General features: G+C 37.5%; 1 protein-coding gene across 1 annotated transcript; it reads right to left on the bottom strand.

The window, feature by feature from the left end:
• On the bottom strand, positions 1–13,101 carry CMTM4 (CKLF-like MARVEL transmembrane domain containing 4; the record flags this gene model as incomplete). The annotated part of the gene is made up of 3 exons (XM_009578263.1): positions 1–435; positions 1,359–1,457; positions 12,925–13,101. Coding segments are annotated over 3 exons (450 nt in total), but the record flags the coding sequence as incomplete, so codon positions are not given.
• Between the last annotated feature and the right edge of the window lie 3,888 nt (positions 13,102–16,989).

Genomic DNA, 16,989 nt, shown 5'->3' with positions numbered 1-16,989 from the left:
CATATATATATTATATATTATATAAGATATATAATATATGTATATATATGTGGACATCTTAAACAGATCTTGCTTTTGAATGACCAACATTTACTGCCTTCATGACAACAGCTTCTTACTCAATGCATCTCTGCACATACGCAGGGCTCTTTTTTTTGACATCTGATCTTCCTTTTCCTCCTTAAATAAAGAAAAAATCCTTTATTCCATGAGAGAGTTAAGCACTTCTTTTCCCTTTGCAGTCCCATTTGAATGTCGCTTTCATGCGTCCAGACGCTGAATCTCAGGGCGATGATCTACTTCTCTGGATTCTGTCCGAGCACGTATGTAATCACTGGTCTGCCGACTACTTTGTTGTCTGCTGTTCATTCGCCACTTTTTAATAGCTAAATATGTGTTCACAGCATACACTGCCATTGCCAAGAAACCAAATATCTACAAGAAGTAGAAAAAATTGTCAAAGACAATTTTTGAAAACATGAACAATAGTAGTTTCACAACAAATTCCTCAGAAACTTAGTTTTCTACTTTATTTGCACTGACAAATCATCATAGCCTGTAAAATTGATGTTTTTCTTCTTCAATGAACGAGAGAATCTGCAAAAGCAACTAAGATCAATGATCCCAGAAAACAAAGTTCTCTGTCTACAAACATGACAAAAATTAAATCCTGCAATGCAACTTCAGTGGAAGAACCTCTTGTAAAGAAGAATACAGCTCTTCATCCAACAATTCATTCCTCAGGGTGCACAAAAGCGAATGAATGACAAGAGAACAGATGACCAGTCCAGACCATCAGCCTGGAGAAGGTGCTCATCTGCAGTTCTTCCCATATGCTTCTGCAGAACTGGTGTGTGATTTCCAATGTCCAGGTGGAGGAGGGGGGGGGGTTGCCAACTCAAGCACAAAATTAATTTGCTTGACCTTACTGTTCTAGATTTAAAATCTTGAAGTAAAGTACTACTATACTCACTCCAAAAAACAAAAACGATCTGTAATGAGCAAGAAGAATTCAGCAAATTATGTGTAAGCAGCTCCAATCTCTTGTGAATTTTTGGCTCTATCTTTTCCATAGGCTTTCAATATGGAGCAGTATCATCTAAGCTAGCTATAGCGAAAGACGCAAGGCAAGTTCAACTGCTGAAGTGTTCTCTGCAAGTCATTTTCCTTTTTGTTCTTGCCTGAAGTCTTAAGACAAACAAATCAATACTTTCTAAATCAGAATTAGCATATAGCCAACTGTAAAATTAGAAGTAAATTGCGGTGGCAAAGGCAACAGGAATATTCAATGAACATGAGGGAAAAGTTACTCTTACTTTTAATAGAAGAGTCATATATAAAGAAGTTCAAATTCTTACCACAGCAGCGATTTCTGCTCCAGTTTTATGGTTTAAAGCAGCAAGTACTACAGAGGCAATGAAAAAGAAGAAAGTGCTGAGTCCAGTGTTGACCAGATCCTAAAAAAATAAATTCATTAGCATTACTAAACAATGATTCTTTGCTTGCTTTAGTTAGAAGTGATGAAACAGAAGAAGGTTAGAACAAGAACTATAGCAATACTTTCCCACTTTCTATGCAGTTTATCACTTATACAAAAGAAGGCAAAGATTATTACACAGGAAACGTACCATGTGTGCACATTAGCCTGAACTAAAGTCAAACAGCGTGTGCATACAAAGCACCAGTGCAGATTCTGGATGCATTACCTCAATTTTTACCGGGTTTATTAGAAAAGTACTGTCAGCATAAACAATGAGTAAAGCTGTTCTACGTCCGCTGACGCTGAAGTAACCTGAGTATCCAGCTTTAGTACCAGGAACCCCTTGTTCTCTTTCACATCACAGCAGTGCTCCATGCACTGCCCAGATAACAGTCATGAATTTTACTACAAATTCTTTGAGGCCTTTATTGGAGAAAACTGCATGTCCTATGCTATTTCTGTAACAGCTGCCCATATTGTGAGAATACACAGATTTTTATGTATTTACTGCATAAAATTGACATTTCAAGCAGACATTTTAGAACATACATACAGCAACATCCCAGGGGCACCGACGTTCAGGGAAAATTTGTGCTTTGCTCCAAGCACAGAAAAATGACAGGCAACACGCAATTCATTTATACCTCTGCTACATACGTCACTTAGTGTTCGGATTATTATGCTGCCATGCCTTACAAAATTCAGTTATACATCTGCTATATATGTCACTTAGTGTTCAGATGATTATGCTGCCATGCCTTACAAAAAGCAGGGTCATTAACATATCATTGGGACATAAGTAAGAATTCTGAATGACAGCTATTAGCACAAGAATATTTACATCAATACAGGACTATCTGATCAGACTCAAGGAAAAAAAAGATTCAAGAGTTGGGACTTTAAAATAATAGAAGAAATAAAGTGCTAGATCCATTAGGGACTAGCTGTTCAGTATGTTGCTCAGGGCATCTTTTACAATTTTTTAAAACATTTGATATGTATGTACACTGCACTATATGCACACTACAGAGATGTAGGAAATAACAGACTATCATGATAACTGACTGAATAGGTGAGGTCGGAGCAAGGAGGAGTGTGGAGGAATCGGGGAATGGCAGTTCAGCACAAATATCCTGAAGGAACATGAAATCGGCGAGCGGTGAATACTATCACAGCCAAGAGGGATGGAAAGAAAACCTGTATCCAAGTTTGCTGTGCAACTTACAGTTCTGAGTTAAAGAAAAAAAAAACCAAAACATAACAAAACCACACTGAACATGCCAACTCCCACCATTAAAAAAATCCCATCTCCACTCTTTCATTAGAATTCAAGGACAAATTTGTTCTACTTGACTCTCTTCTTTCCTGGTCCTGCTCTTCCACTTACTACAAGTATAATTTTTTTATTATTATTATTTTTTCCCCAAAGTGCATCTTTTAAAGTGCTGTAAGAAGTCAGGCTCAGAAAACTGAAGATATAAATCTAAACTTATTCCCTGGGTATGAATCCCATGACTCTCCTACGAAGAACGGCTGAGAGAGTTGCGGTTCTTCAGCCTGGAGAAGAGAAGGCTTCGGGGAGATCTTATTGCAGCCTTTCAGTACTTGAAGGGGGCTTAGAAGAAAGATGGCGGCAAACTTTTTAGCAGGGCCTGTTGCGACAGGACAAGGGGGAATAGTTTTAAACTAAAAGAGGGTAGATTTAGACTAGATATAAGGAATAAATTTTTCACAATGAGGGTGGTGAAACACTGGCACAGGTTGCCCAGAGAGGTGGTAGATGCCCCATCCCTGGAAACATTCAAGGTCAGGTTGGACGGGGCTCTGAGCAACCTGATCTAGTTGGAGATGTCCCTGCTCACTGCAGGGGGGTTGGACTAAATGACCTTTAAAGGTCCCTTCCAACCCAAACCATTCTATGATTCTATGTTCCAGCTACGCAGCACAAAGGCTTTGAAAAGACCATTGTCATCCAGCCACCCCCAAAACATGTGTTTTTCTAGCCATGATTTCAGAATGCTTTAGAAAGTAATTGTAAAAACTGAAAGTTTCTGGCACGATTTTCCCCATTCACAGGGAAAACTATTTTGAGGGTACTGACTCAGCAACAGCTGGTTATCAAAATTAAGCATACCTGGGGACAAACTGTATGATCACTGTAGCCTGATCCTCATCTAAAAGGGGGACTTTCCCAAGAAATCTGAGAGGCTTCCATTGCTCATCGCTATTTCCACCCACATGTTCAGATTTCATGAGCCCAGTAAGAACCAAACTGTCTTACCAAATAGTAAGGAAACAAAAGCAAATTGTGGGTCTCAGAAACTCCTACCATCTTGTCACCTGCCAGTGTGTATAATTAGAGAGATACTTTGTATCTCTGTTCAAGCTGAGATAGATGTTATCTGGTACTTACGGCATCAAACAACATTGGAATTTTATTAAATAGTTATTGCAATTTTAATTATATAATTTCTTGCCTTGCAGAGATAAATTTAAGAAATAGAGATATTAGAAAATAAATGGCATTTCACAATTTCTCCAAGCACCCTCCTCTCCACCTCTGAGTTTAGCAGCTCTAACTGTGCTTCCAGGGTTGCCAACAAAAGCTGTGGTTCTCATCTACACAAACCCTTTTTCACTGGAGAGAAAGTCTCACTATATATGACAACAGATACCAGACTCAACAGTATTCAACATTTTGATCAAGTCTCTAGAGTAAACATATGTACGTCACCAAGAATGTTGAAACTAAATACTGAGGAGAGGGCTGCTATGCTCTTGAATAACTTTAAAAAAATTTAAAAAAAAAAAAAAAAGTAGTTCAACCCAAGGTCAAGTTGTGTATTTTACTACCAGAGTACATTTGCCACCTACAGAAATGACCTACAGAATGGAGACAAAATCCTAGAATAACTCGGAAGAACTTAGTAATTACAGTAGGTAAGCATCTCAACATGTGATGCCATGACAAAAAAAAGGGAGAAAAAGCACTTATTCTTTCCTTTGGACATATGGACACAATAGGTGTAAGGTGGCAATCTTACCTTTGCAAGGGACACTGGAATGCTGCATCCTGTTCCAGTATCCACATTTTTAAAAAAGTATGTTGAAAAATTGGCCAGGGTACAGGGAAGAGCCACAGAAGTTATTTGAAAGGAGAAGAAAATTTCTCACAGTATTAATCAAAGAACCTAAACAGCTCTGAATATTAAAAAGATTGAATTGTGTACATAAAGACTCCAGCATTCAAATAATCAAAAAATACCAGCTGTTTTAAAAGTTAAGCATAGAAAAGCACAACAAAATTAATAGTATAACAAAATTAACAGCTGCGAAGCTAAGACAAAAGTCATTTCAAAATGAAGTACATTTTAATTGTAAGGGAGCTAACCATCAAAACAACCAAAGATGTGCTTAATATTGCACTTTTTCACTTCTTATAATCCAGATTATGTTTTTTCAGACACACATTTTGTACTTCTTCACTACCATACTCAAAGACTAAGTGGATGACACATAGTGCTCTATGATTTATGGGGTCAGATGTGCTTATTAATTAATCCTGCTGACCTCTGACTTTTTGAATCTGTCAGCTTGATCATCTTGCCAAAGGAGAATAGTATAAGCAAGACAGATAGACCTATCCACAACGTGACAGACATTATCATCTATCTCCATGCTACAAATTGTCTTGAAGGCTTCTTGTAAGAAGTTTGAGATACTGCAGAATATGAAATACTGCTGAAATTAGACCGCTGGTGCCTTTGTCATGATTGTTCCAGGAAACCAAAGACACAAGTGCATTAGAAACTTTGTCATCATCACTGGCATTTTAATTTTTTGTACGCTTTACAATTAATATCTAATTTCTCCTTGCAAAGAATCCAACAATTCAAATCTAAAGACTTGATTCCATCTTCAGGCTCCAATTTATTCCTTTCTGCAATTCTATTTTCCCTGTTTAGGTCAAAACCTTTTAATGCAATTAATAATTGAGTCACATTCATACAATAAGGCTGGTTTCTTAAAAAGCTAAAACTAACCCAATCTTTCATATCCACAGATCAGATTGTTTGGAGCTTAAGGAGCAATGACACTTAACAAAAACATTGTCATACAATGGTAACATCACAGATGCAAATACTGGTGGAGGTTTTTAATCCAAAATTTGGTACTTACTACTTGAGCAGAAAGATAAGAAAAGAAAAAATACAACACTTTTGGAAGAAGTCAGAGCAGAAACAAAAGAGAATGAACTACAGCAAGAATTCAAGAAGTAAAGGACACTCCCTAAAATCATGTAGCTTTTTTCCACGTAAGAGAAAATGAATAATCGTGACAATAAAAAGAATAAACTAATTGAAAAAAGATGAGCCGTTTCAAATCTGGCCATGATGTAGCTGAAGTTCTTGCTATTATATTTATAGACAAAGTAAAAACCACATCACACAGATAGAAGAATTTCTGCTGAAATTACAGCAACCTCATGAGACAGTATGCTGTGCCATAAAATACTGTACAAAGCTGCCATCCATAACAGAGAATAAAATCTATGAGCTGAATCAAATCCACTCTAGACTGCTGCTGCTCCCTTTCTCCTTTCCAAAATGATTTAAAAATGAAAGACTGACTTCTAGTCACTTGCTAGTTATTCGCAAGTCATCCTGTTCAGTCACCAATGGTCCTATTAGTCCAAAGGAGAGTACCCAAGGACATATATTTGGTACTGCCATCACCAGCTATCTGTCCCACTCAGAAGGAGCATAAGGCAGAGGAGGCATCTTAATTTGTGGATGAAGATGGGTTTATGCCAAGATAGCATTTTATACTAAAATGGATAGGGTGAGGCTTTTATTCCGCCAATTCTGCCATAAAGGTGGGAAACTCTAGAAAAAAAAGTGGACAGCATCCTTAAGTATTTTGTTTTTAAGGGTCTGGGCAGGTATGGTTCCTGGATTAATGAGGCTGGAGAAGCTGAATTGGTGCTATGAATGAGAGGTCTGTTAACAGACCTGGAAACTCCCATTAAGTATCTCCTGAAAGCTGCAAGGGACATCAGCTTCGAAAGCTTCTGTTTAGTCCTCCAGGTTGGTACATTACCAGGAGTTAGCTCTGATGCTCAGAGGTGTCAGTAATATCCACGTGCCTTTATCCATCGCTCTCTCTGACTTCACACATGCAAACTTTTAAGAGACATTCAATCAAACTACACGCTCTGCCTTTTTATCCTGTATTTTGTGGTGAAGTAAGAGACTGCAGAAGTAACCAGATACTATTTAAAAGGGAGACAGTGCCATATTGCAATTGTAATTTGTATAAACATTTGTATATGACATTTAAACTGGTGGTTGCTTTTGTCATTTGCTTTCTGAAATCCAAGAGTTTACATTTAGATGGAGTTTAAAGTAGCTAAATGAATGTAATCTGGAAAAGAAGCCTGCACATTTCAACAGCTTGACTTTGTCACAAAAGGTGACAGAAGTTAGCAGTCTGCTGCTGTCCAGGTTATTTTCCACAAAAGAGAGAGCTCAAAGTAACATTTCCTTTTAGCTCTGTTTGGGTTTTGGTGGTTTGTTTTTCAGTTGGAGGGGGAAGGGAGGGGAAGTGTGGTTATTGATTTCCCCCCACCTTTTTTTTATTTTTTTGTACAGTGCCCCTAATTTTTCTTCCAACCAGTACTTCACTTGCAAGGTTTGGGCACTTCTTCCCTTGTTTCTGTATGAAGCTATCAAGTTTACAAACATACCAGTCAGTCCTTTAAACCAAGCACCTCTGGTCAAACTCCAGAAATTTTACTCTATAATCATATTATTAAACATTGTATGAGCATTTTGCACCACCATTAAAAATGGAAACACAGTTTCTCAAACAAAAATAAGTCCTAGGTAGAAAGAACAGAATTCACTGTATGAGCATTAATTCCCATCTCTTTTCTTCTCATTTATTTAGGTTTACATAGGTATGGGAGCCTTTATTCAAACACTAGATTCCGCTACTCCAAGATTTACATAAGCATTTTACATAAGCATCGCTTCCCCCTGATAAAATAGTTCATGACCAACGATTTCAGAAATATGCTACTGACCCAGAGGGCTGGATTCACGCTGTGCAAACGGAGATAACTTAGTGCCCATCTCACAACGTAGGGCTATGCTGCCTGGCCCCCACGCAGGGCTGAAGGTCCCCGTGGGTCCCACGTCACACACAGCAGCCCCCAAAGGTCTCTAGCATTCATCTGCAGGTGCTCCTGTTCGAGCGCTTTGAACCGGTCCCAGGTGTCTGGCACTTGCTGGAAATCAGTTCTACTTCCAGCATCTCAAGAGAAGTATGTAAAAAACCCTGAATTAATTCAAGTGACTTTCAAAAACCTTAAGTCATCTCTCCGAAAGGTCAGGGACAAGCTATGATTTTGAAGAAATGGAAGAAGCAGCCTCAAAACCAAGATTCAGGAGATTTTATTCTAATTTCTAACTATTTTTGAGTTGGAATACAAGCTCTGTTAGATGTAGTAACTCTGCTGTAAATGACAAAACACATTCCTGAATGAATGCTTCTACAATCCCTGTTTCATTTTGGTTTCTTGAAGATCACCTGGCTATTTCCCTCTAAGTTCTTTCTTAGCTGCTCCTCACTGCTTTCCCTGCATGTTTTTCCAGTAAGCAGTCCTGCACACAGACAGGACCAGCAGTTATCGTCACAAAGCAGCAGACCTTACTAGCAGTAACTACCAAACCATGTAATATTTCTCATATTTAAAACTTGTGTTTGTATTTCTTACAGAATAATGCATCATTGTTTACACCATGCTGCACCAAATAAGAACAAATGTCCACGAAGAGCACTAACCCCGAGGAAATTAATTCTGACAATTTTTTTAAATTTATAAAATATTCATTATTATCCTTAATAGGTATTGCTATTTTGACAGCAGTGAACATAAAAGTGAAGCATGACTGACTTAATTTCTCATTCAACAGCTAAGCAAGCCAAAGAAAACCAAGATGTTTTTTCAAAACAGAAGGGGAAAAATATAAATAAATTTAAAAAAAAAAAAAAAAAATTGAGACTGCCCTGTGAAGGCCTTTGAACTACAGCTTTGTAATTACACTCTTCAGAGCCAAGGTTGGCATAAGACAGTTTGTCATTCTGGCACCGCATCAAATTTTCTGCCAACTACTTCAGTGTCAGTTGTTTGCACACAAGGTTTCATCGCTGCAACAACTGAAAAAACCCCAACCCTGCAAAGATGATGAAATAAGTTTTCAGGCAGCACAAAATACAACTACTGATCTGTGTCTTCAAAGAGACACACCTGACTCCTCATGTTTTCTCCCTGTAGCAGCACTTGCCTGGGACTGAGTCCAGGCTAATAAGCCCAGCAAACTCTAATTAGTATGTGCTGTGCTCAGTCCTGTGCCTCATCTTTGAGGTTGCTCCAGGCTGAAAAACTCTGCATTCAGAACTCCACACACACACAAAATACACTACCAGAGCTCCAGTGGATGTTTTTTAAAAAACAAAAAAAAAAAAAAAAAAAAACAATGGTCAAAATCTATTGGAATATTTTTTTCTACACACAGGCATAAACAGTCCATTCTACTGGCTGATTACGCAATGATTTATGACTGTAACAACTCAGCTTTCTCTCATCATACAAACTCTCATCCGAGAAACACTGTCAAATTTCAGTATTCTCCCGCTCCCCAAGTCATCTCAGTTCTCAGCCCTGGAAAAAAGGTACTGCAGCATTATGGGGGATCCACTCTGCAGTAACAGTAATTGTCAGAAAGCCTGGCAAACCACATGCAAATTCACCAGAACACCGAAGTTACTACAAACACTTCTGTTAACTTTCCTACCCCATCCCTACTTCTAGCGGGCCATGTCATCCACACAGTTTGGCTGCAAGATCTTAAGCTCTCCCTGTAGAACACAAGATTCAAATAATGAATTTAAAAAAAAAAAAAAGAAGGATAATTTAGCCAAACACAAAGTTATAGCAAACACTCAGTTTTTAACTCTGAAAACAAACATTTCAAAGCAGCAGCTCATCAGTTAAGCAGGAATCTCTGCTGTGGTGTGCTCTTCATTCCCCTATGCCACTAAGTCTCCTTGCAGAATAGTCTCCCTTTGAGCTGTGAAGCACAAAGGAAATGGAAAATTCCACTGACAGGTTCCCCAGCTTTTGCATTTTTGCATAATATCGATAGTGCCGCACAACACAGACAAGTGACTGGTCTTTCATCTTACTGTAAAAGACCTGCCTCTTTCCAACACGCCCAAGCAAGGTTCTTTTCTGGCCTAACCATCCCCATGTTTCTTTCATGTTTACCTCAGGAAAATCTGAAAATGGTTGGCAAGTCTCTAATTAGGATCAAAACAAAGCTCTTTCCCCCCAAATGGCTAAAAATACACATTTTAAAAAATTTAGTAAATTTGCATATCTGTTAGATGCTAGTATATACTTATCCACAATTTCAATTCCTTTCATTTCAGGGATAGTGGACATCAGACAATATCCACAATGCATTAGAAAGAAGTCTAATTTTAATAAAGTACTAAAGGAAACAATCCTGTGTTGGACAATAGCAGTTGATGGCCTGGTACTTTCTAATATTGAAAGCAAATGGTTTCAAATGGTTCCTAGAAAGTTTGTTTGAGTGCTGTGTTTAAAGAAAGACTTCTTCCTAAATTTAAGACTATTAAATTCTTCCAAGCACTGTAACAGTCTCTTCTTCTCATACAGCTTCTAAAAGCAAACTTTTGAGACTTTTCACAAAGTAAATACCCATTATAAAGTCATACATATTTTTTTAAAGCATGTATATTAATGAATTTATACATAAGCAGGAGTGACTTCTTCCTAAGGCATTCAGGAGTGTGAAAGTCTTGTTCAGAAAGCAACTCCTGTGATAACTGTGTCACATACAGAGGCTGCAAAATTATCAAATAACCGTCAAAACACAGGGAAGTTCTAAATATTGAAAGAGGCAAATAATGTATGAATATACATCTAAATTATAAAGAATAAAATGCCAAAATAAGCCAAAAAACATTGAGCCACAACTCTACATTCTTAAATTTCCTACTAACTTCGCCAAAGTAATCTCCCATAGGTGTTTTATCAGCAGCCTTCGATCTCCCGCTCTGTAGATGCAACAGCTATCTGAATAATGAAGATATTCCCACACTCCTCAGAGTAATAGTCCTATCAGACTAATGATTGTTAAAAGTCAGTGAGCAATACCAGGAAGAAGGATGGTCTCATCAGTTAATGGAAGTCAGATGCTTCCAGTTCTCCTCTCACTTCTGCTAGAGATCTTTGGTATAATGATCGAAGAAGCATTTCATCTTCAGTACGTAACTAGAAGAATGAGACTTGCGAGACCATGACAATTTACTTCTACCTCTGTTGATCTGGCCATATGAACTGAAGCAAAAGCATTTGCAGTGTATTCCATTTGCCCTTCAGGCTGAACTCCGACCATGTCACGTTGCTCCATGCTGTTTAGGTAGGGGATTCAGAGTATAACCATTGCCCTAAAAACCAAAATACTTAACTTTCTGAACAAACAAAGAAGCACACCACAACTGATTGAATTTTTAAGACCTCCTTTCTCTAAAGATCTCTAACAGAGTGCTATGCAGAGACAAGTAACGCTGCACTCAAAGCGGCAATTCTTGTCACTCAACTACGGTAAGAAGTCAGAGTGACTGAAAGGACCTACCAGTTACACACGGATATCTACTGCATTATTTGGGGGGAAAGGCAGAGAGCTACATTTAGGCTTCTGTACTTATGTATGTTCAACATATTGTCAAAGTGTTCCGGTAGGCGGTGTGTGCCACAGGGCTCAACAACAGAACAAAAAAGTACAGACATGCAAAACCAAGGGTATGCAAAGTCATTAAACTGACTCTTCCAGAGCTACAACTTCAGCTCAGTCATGAACACCATGCATACCACTCTGTGGGCTCTTGGTAAAAAGTCTTGGTCAAACTTACTTTGACCATAGGCTAGATCTAGTATTCACTGTGAAACCACCCACATCACACCAGCAAAACCATCGTGTATTTTATGTGACACTGATGCACTTACACACCTGTTACCATGCTCTTGTACATCCTACTAGCATGTACAGAACTGTGTGATATAAAAAGATGGTCTTCAGTTGCTGTTATCAGCTGTCAGGCTGTTGCGATGCTCATTAAACAACCAAGCCGGCAACTGAAACAGAGACTACCTTCTCTCTGCAGCCACTGCTTTTCAGCTTGCCACAAAGATAAGTGATGACAATACTGGCAGAATGGAGACAAAAGGAGCAAAGGCAAGACAACCCAGTAACATTCCAGTGGTTCCACTGGTTTTGTTTTGCAAGGCACCTGGATCTCCCCCACCTTCAGTTACCAGTCACAGTTCTCAGTCCATCTAATCTATCTACCAAGTACTCTTAGGAAGAGTTCCTCAATAGATCATGCATCCCCAGGGTACAAAGAATCATCTAATTCCACATTCCAGCCTTATTTTACACAAGTCATTTAGGCTTATAAACAGTTACTGCAAACATGCAAATTGCAACATTAATAAATTACATTAAAAACAAACAAACAAAAAAAATCACACAGAAGCCTAGAAACCTCTGGGACTGTTCTCCAACAGTCTTACAAAATCACTGTTACAAAATAAAACAGAACATAGGCACATATGCATCTGTACTGTCCAAAGAAGTTGATATAAATACTGTCCTTGAAGCTGACGGATCTTTTGCTAGAGAGACGAACATGTTGATTTTATGACCTGTGTTTATACAACCCAATCTGAAAATTTAACTCGTAATACAGCATGAAAATGGAGACTTGTACAAAGGAATGTGCACTGCCAGCAGTTCTCTTCCTAAAACTCCTCGCATTTGAGAACACATTAAGCATTGCCAGTCAATGTTTAATAGTTATGTGCGTAAGCAATTCAAAACACCTGATTTTCACAGAAAGCACATAAGTTTTTACATTACTACCCGATGATTGTATTAATCTGTGTAAGAAAATATATGTAGCACGGCTGTCCTAATATAGAAAACAGCTTAAGAGAGAACAACAGGCTACTGTAAATACAGCATCTGTCAAAGTTAAATAACTACAGGCTGCATTTTTACCCACTTCATCCACAAACAGTAACTGCTGGCATTAGCAGGATTTCTTTCCTTCCAGAGAGAATCTACCAGAAGACAATTTTAGTTCTATTTAACATAGCTTAATCTTGCTACATTTCAAAGCTCATTCTGCTGTTAGTGTCCAAAATAAATGTAAGTAACATGTATACTTTACTCAGCATAAAGACGACTCATACACAATCTTAAACAACAGTAGAAAGTAAAGTTCAAAAACCAAACTTAAAAACAGATTTGCAGCTACTTTTAACAGAGTGAGGATTTGTATGAACTTACAGTAAGATTCCAGTTGATCTGTGGTATTCTTGTGTGAAGATTTAGACTGAACATAAGCAACAGAACTCCAGTAACCACCAATGCACTACAGCTCACAAACTCGAAGAAATAAAGGCCTTCGCAAGGGGAGCATTCCATGATGGTCTCTATGCAGATGAAAGCAATCAGTGCCAAAACCTAGGAAGAAAAACAAGTGGAAAAAATATAAATAGATTTCCACATTTTGAAAATAGCCACAAGTATTCCTGAAATTTCCATTGGGAACATGATCAGTTTACACTCAGGAATGTGTGATTTTAGTTTATAACAGGGCACTGTCTAAAGAGCAAAAACAAAAGCAAATTAATGCAAGACTTTCTGGATACCTCCGGTTCAACAAAGTATATTTTAGCAAAATTACAAGGAGTCTAACATCAAAATGACTTGAGACACCCAGAAAGGCATGAAACCTTCAGGCCCTTCAGGCCATTGGCTTAATATGCAAACGGCACCTCAAACATTTTATTTCATTTTTCACTCATTCCAAAACCTGACGATGGAATGCATTTGTTTACTGGGACAACCTCAAGCTCAATTATATAGTATTAATACAGTGTGATTGTGAAAGACATTTCAATAAAGCTATTATTTAAAATTCACTACCAACTTGAGATCTAAATCAATTCAAAACAGAATAGATTCAGGATCTCTACCAGCCTCCAAAAGTGCCTGCCCTTTTCATGTTTTTTATCCTCAATATGCTATATTTCATATAAAGACATATTTTATCATTCCCTTACTAATAAGACAATAAAACAAGCAGCTAATAGATGAAGAAGAAACTCCTGGTGCTGCAAACACATACATCTAACTGGGTAATGGTTAGTCACAGTGAATTCAGAAAGAATCTTGGCAAAGTTAACACAAATGCAGACTTTTACAAGACAAGAGTTCAATTTACTGTTTAGGATAAAACAGTGAAATTCAGTATACTTAAAAAAACTGCCCAATGAACAAAACTAAAATATATAAAAACCATACACCAATATTAGCTACCACTTATACCTACACAGAGTATACAACTTAAATATGTAAGTCTAAGTTTAAAACTGATTCCTCTTTAAATGTAACTGGTAAAAGAAAACCAGTTGCATGGACAGTTTTGCTTTGTTTTTTTAATTTTCCATGGCAAGCAAGGAAGGTCTTAATAATATTTTGCTTTGGTTTTCAAGACAACAACCCCCCCACACCCACCCACTTACATTTTTCAGAAAGAATTCACTTTTTTGCTCTGCCGCAAAATTCTAATGAGACTGTAGTAAGTCACTTCAATTTGAGGATGAAGAACTCTGGGGGTTAGCCTCCTCAGAGCTCAGTATTCCATAATTTGAAGGTTTTGCACAAACAAAACATAAGTTTAAAAGATTGACAGAAGCCACAATACAAATCAATTTCTGCTAAATTCTTCTTTGCCAATTTCAATAATGTTTTGCAGATACACTTTCTTCCAGCACTTTTTATGCTTCATCCATTAATTTGTCTTTGCCTCCTACAACAAAACGAGCAAAATGAAGAAAAAGGATTTTGAAAGTTACCATTTTTGTCACTAACATCAGCAGTAATTCTATATCCCGCACGATTTGTTTGCCACCTACTTCAGAATGCAGTAGCTGCTAATTTAAGTTTAAAAATGGATTAAAACAAAGCAAAACAGTTCTAATCAAAAAACTCACACTTGGGTAGAAAGTCTCTCACAGTTCACTTAACGCGCTCTCTTTAAGAGAGCACATGCCATACTAATTTTTGCCACCTAATAGAGCAGGCCAATTCACATCAAACAAATTCTGAAAGGATACTCAGTGACTAAACACTTAACTTCAGATTTTATCTTTGACATTGAATAGCTCTGGAAAAAAAGAAAGAAGGAATATGCAGTGAAATGGAACATTCAGAAAACCAGAATGAAAGTCAAACTATGATTTCAGCAATCACACACACACAACAATACTGTCCAGAACACAGCTTGATTTTACAGTATTCACATGTAATGAAGTCCACCTTTTCTGTGAACACAAGCCTCATAACTGAAGATGACATTGAATACAATTTTAAAAAAAAAAGTAAAGATCAAAAAAAAAAAAAATCTTAGCCGTTTCAAGCAGGATCAGTATCAAGTATTAACGCTAAATGTTAGCTGGCAAACCTTTAGCTTTTAGATGTTCCAATATAATAAAGTCTCCATTGCTCTTGCCACTATTTTTGATATGACACTTCTAAAATTTTTATTCTTTTAAAAGAAACGGTTCTGCAATATTACCTAGGGATACTGTTGTACAAGCCCAAACAATATTAGGTTCATTTTCTAAAAATATAAACAGCTCTGAATTGTGCCACCAACATTAGGCTGAAGGAGCCAAAAACTCTGGCACACCAATCGTTACACTGGGCAACTGCTACTTGGCGTATGGAGTCTCTGTTCTTTTGCTGATTAAAATCTTACACTGGCTCTCCTCCATACCAGATAGCATTGCTTCTTCAAGGCTAACGTACCCATCTTAGCAGTCAAAGCTCAAAAAAAATGAAAAAGAGTTTCTTGTATAAAGCATTAGAAATAAATTACTGAAGAGGCACTTGAAGCAATAAACTCTAATCATCACGTCATTTATATACTCCCCAAGCTCAGCATTAATAATTAATAAACCTCAGAGCAATTCTACCTTAAGATTTCACTTTATCCCTTAAGAAATTACAAAAGACATTTAACTGTGACACACCTTTATAAGAAAAAAAGTGTTAGTTGTGTACACTTAGATTTGACTTAACCCAAACCATTTCAAACGCAAGTAAAGATGAAGATGTGCCATCAGTTTAAGTAACGTGCAGCAGCATTAGTGTACAGTGGTCTGGGTTCTGGCAGCCCAAGTCTACTGGTATGTTTATCAGAAAGGTTGGGAGAAAACCTCAATTGCTTCAGTTTACGATGGAGATTCTGGCCACGAAGCGGAGGCTGTGTTTTGGAAACATGCACAATATCTGCCTATTAACAGGAGTATTATCATCACAGAGAGGATCGGGACACCTGAACACTTCTTGGTTGGGGGGATAGGGAAAGGAGAGCATTTCCATGCATACAATTTATTTGTAACACTTCTGTACTTCAAGCAAGATTCCAACTAAATGTGTTACCATTTTTCTTGTGATAAAAATATATTTAACCCTTCTCAAAGATTATCCATCCTACCAGTGCTACAGTGCTCCTGTTAACTGCACATTATTTGTCTCACAATGAATGATGTGACAAAAAATAAAATCCTAATTAATCACCACATCAGAAAAAGCTATCCTCCCACAGAAACTTCCCTTTTCGTAAACACAATAAAAATCTCAGTCTTTAATAAGAAATATTTGCTCTTTGAAACATCAGGGTAATCTCCTCCTCCTACACATTTATAAACTTGCCAGAAGCATCCTTCCAATTAACTACAAGTAATGTGAATCTTCTATAAAAACACACCAGTGCTGCTTTCACTGGCCATTCCACTCAGAGATGAGCCTAATTTTGTTTCTAATAAAAAAGCAAACTACTCTGAACACATGAAATGAAAGCGAAATACATTATAGAATCAAACCCATGACTTACTCAGACAGCTACATTACTTAAAAGTGTTGTGTAAATGCATGTAAATGAGCAAAAGCAGCTTGCCAAAGGCCATTGCTCATCCAGTGACCAAGTTCATTTAAAAAAAAGAACGTGTTAACATCGTAAGAAAAATGCTTCATTTTCTCTGCATTTTTAAATGTATGAAATAGGTAACTGATGAGACACACTATATAAATTAGGTAGTGAATTAATACATTTTGCCACCCAGAATACCACTTAATTGACATGGCCATAAAGCAGATGATGTGATCACAAGCGTGCCCCCAGAGTGCCCCACCACAAACTGCAGACAGACCAAAAGTCAGTCTTGGTCTCAGCTACCCCAGCTTATTTTCTGAGGGACTTCAGTGCAGGATTAGCACTAATCATTTTCTCCTGTTCTCTCACAGAGCTCTGTAACTATAATAAAAACATCTTCTTTCTAA

The sequence above is a fragment of the Fulmarus glacialis genome, unplaced genomic scaffold (genome assembly GCF_000690835.1).
Source record: "Fulmarus glacialis isolate BGI_N327 unplaced genomic scaffold, ASM69083v1 scaffold10200, whole genome shotgun sequence".
Classification (NCBI taxonomy): Eukaryota; Metazoa; Chordata; class Aves; order Procellariiformes; family Procellariidae; genus Fulmarus; species Fulmarus glacialis.
The sequence above is the reverse complement of the archived record's forward strand: the minus strand, read 5'-3'. Positions and strand labels throughout refer to the sequence as shown.